This window comes from Echinops telfairi, unplaced genomic scaffold, assembly GCF_000313985.2.
Source record: "Echinops telfairi isolate 266 unplaced genomic scaffold, ASM31398v2 ScPeMD7_3533;HRSCAF=4204_0, whole genome shotgun sequence".
In the NCBI taxonomy this organism is placed as follows: domain Eukaryota; kingdom Metazoa; phylum Chordata; class Mammalia; order Afrosoricida; family Tenrecidae; genus Echinops; species Echinops telfairi.
In genome coordinates, this window is record NW_022107431.1 from 50,617,089 (window position 1) to 50,624,509 (window position 7,421).

At 44.4% G+C, this 7,421-nt stretch overlaps 1 protein-coding gene across 1 annotated transcript in view; it reads right to left on the reverse strand.

The window, feature by feature from the left end:
• Positions 1-194: 194 nt before the first annotated feature.
• MAN1A1 (mannosidase alpha class 1A member 1) overlaps positions 195-7,421 on the reverse strand; it is a 156,502-nt gene continuing 149,275 nt past the window's right edge. Inside the window, exons 10-11 of the mRNA XM_030886777.2 lie at positions 2,242-2,357; positions 195-1,234 (exon numbers count right to left, since the gene is read on the reverse strand). Of these exons, the coding sequence (XP_030742637.1) occupies positions 1,108-1,234; positions 2,242-2,357 (243 nt within the window). The 3' untranslated portion in view covers positions 195-1,107. The remainder of the gene's footprint in view (positions 1,235-2,241; positions 2,358-7,421) is intronic.

The window sequence follows — 7,421 nt, forward strand, 5'->3', positions numbered from 1 at the left end:
TTCATCCATACACTAGGCTCTTATTTGGCCTAAAAGTGTGTTAGATTTTCCTAATAGACCATGAACAGAAAAAATTGCAAAACTTCTCTCAGAGACTCAAATCCTGCTTTCATAGATTAAAATGAAATATTTTACAGCTTTTCAAACAGGACCCTTTTCAAATAGAAACCAAATAGAATGTTTTCTTTTTTTTCCTCAAGAAAACAAAAATCAGGATAAAATACCAACACACATAAACTAAAAGGCCATTGAAATAACCTCTTTTTATCTTTCTCCAACTATTCGGTTAAAAGCAAGCCCGAACACCCCCAAAACATCACATTATTTCTCTTTAAAAAATATAGATGGGGGAGCTGAGCTCTGCAAACCCTGCTAGTCCACCTGACTGTGCAGCAGGCATGGAAGAAATCAGTCAACACGTGATTCATAAACGATACAAGGCAGAGTAAAATCCAAGAACAAATCAAGAAGAATACTACTAAGTAATCAACAAAAATATACTTCAGTTGCACAGGAAGAAGAGCCACATGAGATGATCTTGGTGGGATGGCTTTCTCATTTGCACTATAATGCGAGTGAAGATTTAGAGGACACTCTAGCAAACAATGATAGACCCGCATCAGAAGGAGGCTGTCACAGTTATAAGATCTGTCTCTGGTGGGTAGACAAACCAGGTTAACATGAAGCTGAAAAGAAAAAAAAAAAAGCTTTTTTTTTAATACTTAATTTATTCTTATGGCTTTTTGCAACATGGCAAAACATTACAGCTTAAAGCAGACGTCATCTCCTCACAGAGGAGGAAAAGGTTTTGCAGTCAAATCAAAATTGTAATTAAGAGGTCATGGGTATACCATCCAAATGACACTGTGACTTTATGAACTCCAGAGATAATAGACTGCTTAGAAAAGAAAAGCCCTGGGGAATGATGAGAAATTTAGGTCCATCTATGCTTACAGTAATAAACATAAAAGACTGCAAAAACAATTTAAAACTTAGAATACCCACAGATGTATGGATAAAAATGTATCAGATGCCTGAATACCAGAAAAGGAAAGATTAAGGTATGCCGTGAAGGGGATGGAGCAGAGTCAAATAGAAAGGGTCCTCTTATTTTTCTTTGACTTCAACTGCTTTTTTGTCCCCATGGAGGATCGGGAGGAGGTGTGCCTCGGTATTGAATATCCAGTGGTCCAGTGGAAGGAGGTCATCATCAGAAAATATTAAGTACAAATACCTAGCGAGGGAAGCAAAAACATTTAAGACTCAAGAGACCATGTCAAGCACTGAATTTATAGACAAGGTGAACGCCACCGTTCATTTGTATGTCCCTGAGGGGATACATGCATTAGAGTAAAAGTGCCTCTAGACTTTAGTATTAGTGTGAGAGAATTGTACAATACAGTTCCAAGCCATGAGCTTCAGTAATTGAAGACATATTTGTGATTACTGCCCTGGGTGTAGAATGAGGATGGACTGCTAACAGCAAGGTTGGAGGTTCAAACCTACCTTCTTTCTCTCTGCTGGAGAAAGAGGAGGCCATCTGCTCCCACACGGATATGTAGTTTCCAGAAACCCTCTTTAGCGTCACTATGAGTCACAGGACACACTCCCTGCCAGTGGGTTTGGTGTGGTACAGAATGGCATTAGTTGTGGGTTCTCAGGGTCCACAGGAGAGGCATTTAATTACCGCATTAAAGTAAATCTGTTCTCTGAGGCTGCATGTACAAAGAGAAGTCTTATGGTTTGGTACTTTGTAAGAGCCTCCAATAGTTTATCTTTCAGGGACCCCTGGGTCACAGGAAGGCGTTCGGCGGCCACGGGGAAAGGCTGGACATTTGGAGTGTGTCCAGCAGCAACTCGGAGCAAGAGGCCTGCTGCTTTCCTCCCCGACAATCGACTCCAACACCCGTGGAGCTGCCATGACTTGGACCGGCTCCCTGACAACCGTTCATATCGGGGCCAGATGCTCGTGATCAGAGCATCTATCAGAAGACCTGCCCGTCGGTGAACTTCCATTTGTGGGTTGTTGTATCAAACAAATCTACTCCGTTCTCTGGAATGATATTAAAATCTTTTCCTCCTTAACCTCCAAATGTCCCCTGAAATCTTAAAGTCCCCCAAATGTCCCCTGAAATCTGCCTGCCTGTGGGCATGCTTTCCAGAAAATAAAATGAGAAAAATCTTCCCTTTGTAAAACGAGACGAAGGCCTGCCCAGATGCGGCCGCAGGGCCACCACTCACTTGAGCGTCTCGGCCAGGAAGAAGCTCTGCTGCACGTCGTCGTAGCTCTCGTGCCGCAGGTACACGTCTCTCAGGCCCGAGTAGCCTCCGTTCACCTTGCAGTGGCTTTCCAGGGCCTGCATGCAGAGAGGAGAGGAAAACCCGGTCAAGCAAATGGTCACTCGCTTTAGCGATCAAATTCAAAGGCAGTAAGGGTTCAAACTGTGTGAAAATGAGGAGTTTTAGGAGAAAACAGACCAAAAACTACCCCTGGAAAACAACAAAATGTAAATGCAAGTGTGGAAACTTAGAGGACTTGGGGACAGTACATCTTATCCAATTGGAAGCACTTTGGCATTCCGTTTCAGAGTAAATTTTCACTTTTTAAAAAAAAAAAACACCGTTCGGGAGCAGCGTCTTGAAAACGAGAGCGCGCAGGCGCAGGCGGCGGCCTGGCTTGTTTCTGTGCTGTGTTCACACCACATCCAGTCGTCGCCATAGAGACCCCAGGCCTGCAATGCGCCTTCTGCATTTCTACAGAGCATGTGTGCTGGTCCCTGGTCCAGAGATCCTGTGAAGGTCAACTGGGACAGAGTGCTGGACCAAAGGCAGCGGCTGCCATCCTGAGACCATCGTACTTTACAGTGCATTGTGGGGCACTTCCCCGTGATGCTGGTGACAGAGCTCAACGAAGAACATGGTGGGCAGTGACAACCATGTGGCTCGCATTTGGCCCTCAAATAGCCTTCTCACCAGTCTGGGGTAGACGCAGCCTGGCTCCTCGTCGGGAGAGCAGTGAGCCTGTGATCCCGTCGTTGTCCGAGAGCAATGGCGACTTGAGAAAGGGGCAGGTGGAGGAGGTTGGGGATGAAATTTCGGAAACCACTTTAGCGTAACCTGTCTTCCACTTCGTCAGCGGCCACCATGTTGCCTACTCTTTGTGAGCTGAAACGACACTGGCTGCTCGGTTGGGTGGCAGGGACCTTCATCTCTAGCCGGGGGCCCTGGTGAGATAGTAATCGCACGCTGGGAAACACCAGCGAGGTGGGCAATTGGAAATCAGCTGCTGCTCGGAGGAAGCAAGATGAGGCTTCCTACTGATGAGCAGTGAGTGTCAGAACCCCCCTGGGGCAGTTCCAGCCTGTCCTAGAGGGGGCTAAGAGTCAGAATTGACGGGGGACAGTGAGCCTGTCTTTTGAGCTTTTTCATTTCTAGGAAAACTTACTGTCCTTACATCCTGCGAATCCTATCAATTATATAGCCAAATAAAACTTTCCATTGTACAAAAACTGCCATCTGAAACCTAGTTCTAATTCAGAAGAATGTGGAGGAAAAAAAAAAAAGAACAGAGTTGCAGACTAGAATCCTAATATTTGTAATGAAGTAATGAAAAGGCAGAAAATTTTTAAATGACCAACCCAGTTACTCTTAAGTGCTCATGCTATTTTCCATCGGCTTGACAGCTTTCTCTCACAAACCATAGCCCTATTATTTAATCAAAAACAGAAACATGTACAGTCGTACACTCCTTCTTCTCTCACTTAACCTAACTATCAAGAAGACAGAAAGCATAGACACCTTGTTGGGAAACACCCCCTGGGCAGCAAAGGGCGTTCTGGTAAATAGAGGCTTAGGCATCAGGAGCCAAGAGAAGAGAAGACGGCAGGTGAATACTAGCCAGCTTGCATGAGCAGGAACACGATGCTGAAGCTCAGTTCCCATCTGTAGGTACTGATAATGAGGATATTGATTTTTCACACCAAGACTGGAGGGCCGTGGGAGGGAGTATCGGGCCAGGAAGAGAAGCACTTAATTACCATGTTAAAACAAATCTGACCAGCCAGCTGAGGGAACAAAGAAAATGCCTCATGAATGGTACTTTTTTAAAGCCTCTGGGAAAATAAGAACAATCCACTTAATAAAATAAAAAAAGAAGCTCTGATTCTATTCCAAGGTCCAGACCATGAGTCAACTAGGGAGAAGTGTGAAAAAACTTTCTCCACTTCCCTTCCTCTTGTGATCCTTTTTACAATTAAAAAGGTCAAATGAAACAGGCTGAAATTATTTTTAAGGTTAAAATATTCAGAATTTAGAAGAAATGAACAAACTTGCTATAGAACATGGTGAAATCCCATTTCCAGGCACTTCCTAGAAAATATTTTAACCAGAAACTTTTTCTTGGTTGTTCCTGTGAGGTTCTTCGTAATAAGCTGTGCTAACGAAGGGTCAGACAAGATAAAGAGTGGTCCCCACCACCCACCATGGACATTTCTGAAGGGTTCTTCCCTCGCTATAGCCAACCTTCGCTTTGGAGTATTCAGCCATGCTCTGCCATCCCCATCCCTTTCCAGAGCACCCATAACCAATCCCGGAACCCCAACGGGCCCAAGGGGGGAAAAACAAAACCCCGAACCAGACACCATCACCTTCTTTGTATGTAAATTGGGAGTGATGACGCTGTCCACCTGGAGCTGTAGTGAGACTGAAACAAGAGAGTCGGTTTTCAATTCCCACCGACCCCATGCTGTGACAGGTCGAGCCAGCTAGCTGCCTCACAGGGTTTTCTAGACATGGATCTTTAGGAAGTAGATCACCAGGTCTTTCCTCTGCCCTTGTGGATCAACCTGGGTGTTCAAAATGCTAACCTTTCAGTTAGGAGCCGAGTACTTGATCATGGTGCTGTTAGGTAGCTAGGGCAGGGTCCAGGTGTGTTTACTGAGCATGCTCCAATTCAGGCCCTGGGAGCCAGGAAGGCGGTACACCTGGATCCGTGCTGCGGTCTCGTCCCCCCAGCCACCCCCATCCCCCAGGTCGCTATGTGTGTGGGGTCCCGTGTTCAGTTAACAGTAAAACCTGAAACTTCTTTTATAAAAAAAAAATTCACTCGGATCACAAACCAGGCTTCGGCATGAATATCTTTCTCGTGTGCAGCCTAGGACCTAGGTATTACTCACCCAAGGAATTTACCAGTGCCACCTACTAGAGCAGTGGTTCTCAACCTTCCTCATGTTGCGACCCTTTCACAGTTATGATTGGTGGTGACCCCCCGATCATAACATTATTTTCATTGCTACTTCATAATTAATTTTGCTACTGTTATGATTCGGACAACCTCTGTGAAAGGGTCATTGGACTCCCCCAAGCTCTAGTAACTAAAACTATCCTTGAGTCACACTTGGGTAAAAGACAAAAAAAGTAGAAGACAAGAGGCATTTTTAATCTTTAAATACCTATATGCCTTCCTGGAAAAAGTCTAAATTCTCAGATTTTAGGAATGTGAAGCTCTCTCAGGCCCTCATGCTCAAACCCAAACCAAATCCATTGACATCAGGTTGTCTCAGACTTAACTCCCAGTGTGGAGGATTGCTGAGGCTGTAAATCTTTATAGGAGCAAATGGCCTCACCTCTCTACAGAGGGGCAGCTGGTAGGTTTGAGCCTCAGACCTCGCGGTTTGCAGCCCAGTGCTTCCCAAACAGCACCATCAGGACTCCTTCCTGGGTCCTCACCACTGGTCCTAATGTTACTACCAATATGTCCAGCGAAGCAGCAGCTGCGTGTCTGTGCGGTGAAGCCTGACAGAACCTCATGTCACTACACTCTTGGGACTCGGCCTCTACGCACCAGCATCCCCTCAGATTGATGTGAATGCTCATACTGTGGGTGACCATTGGGGGAACAATAGAGTATGGGAATGTTGGCCATAATTGTATCTTTAAACACAGGATAAGTAACAAAAACGTGACCCCCAGGACTTTAACAGAACAGCAAATGAGACAGATTAAGTGAGGATAAGAAGCATTCTCTTATTAACCAGATTAAAGATGAGAATAAATGGCTGGTCAGTGATATTTCAACAGTAGATCCCAGGGAGGGTTGAGTTTGGGCTAAATTCAAGGCTAGAATACACAGAACCAGGTAAAAAGGCCTGCCTAGGGAAAGGTTGTGGCAGAATGAACTGTGAAGAATAACCACATTCCGATGAGTGAACTTCCATGTGGAGAAGGGCTGGATACAGGGGATTAGAGAAATGCACATGCTAGAAATGTCCTACATCAGTTTGCTCCTTTACAATGGCAGCTGCATTATCTATATGTACCTCCACATCAGCGGTTTTCAACCTGTGGGTCATGACCGCTTTGGGGGTTGAAGGACCCTTTCACAGGGGTGGCCTAAGACCATATTTCTGATGGCCTTAGGGACTGAGACACCGCTCCTCTATCCGTCCCCAGGTGGGCCCACCCACATTCAGCTACGCTCACTTAAGGGGTCACCACAACATGAGGAACTGTATTAAAGGGTGGCAGCATTAGGAAGGTTGTGAACCACTGCCCTCAATAATGAAACCCATTGCCATCGAGTTGATGTCGATCAGAGACCCTAAGGGCGGGGTAGAACTGCCTCTTGGGTTTTTGAGGCTGCAACTCTTTATAGGAGTAGAAAGCCCCATCTATCTCCCTTAGGGCTGGGGCGGGTTTGAACAGCTCACTTTGCAGTTAGCAGCTTGATGTGTAACCACATTTACCTATACAATGAAGTATGTGTGCAATTCACATCCTGATAAAGCTCACACCATAAAGTTATCAGTTGTTTAATTGAGAACAAGAGAAAACACTTTCATATATTATGAAAAGTAGCAACATTTTTCATATTTTCATTGAGAAAAATGACAGCAAAGAACTGCTATTTTTACTAGGAAGAATCCTAAGTGGTACCAGAGCATAACAATAGATTTCTGCTAATTGTTGTAAGACATTTTTAGTACTGTACTGCTGGATTATAATGCGGTATGTTTTCATATCTTATTCAACATTATTAATAAGAAATTTTCTTAGATATGTGGAAAGTAGGCTTAAAAAGTAATATTAGTGAAGTAAAGCTGGGAAGGAAGATGATTTAAAAATATCTTTACTAACTGGAAATGTGGATGGGAAACAAGAACAGAACAAAAGAGGAGTGACAAGAACAGCAATGTAATAGCTAATGTTTCCTTGATCATAATTTCAACATAAGCCAGGGGTTCTACAAATTTACCCAAAGATAAGGTGACCAGATTTTAACATTGGTAAATCGGGACACCATTGATAAAACTCATATCCTGGTGAAACAGCCACATGGCAGCCGAAAACCGTATACCCTAGCTTGTCGTGCATTCTTTCCCAAAATCGGGACTTTTTTAAAACACTGTGGGATGCGGGAAAAA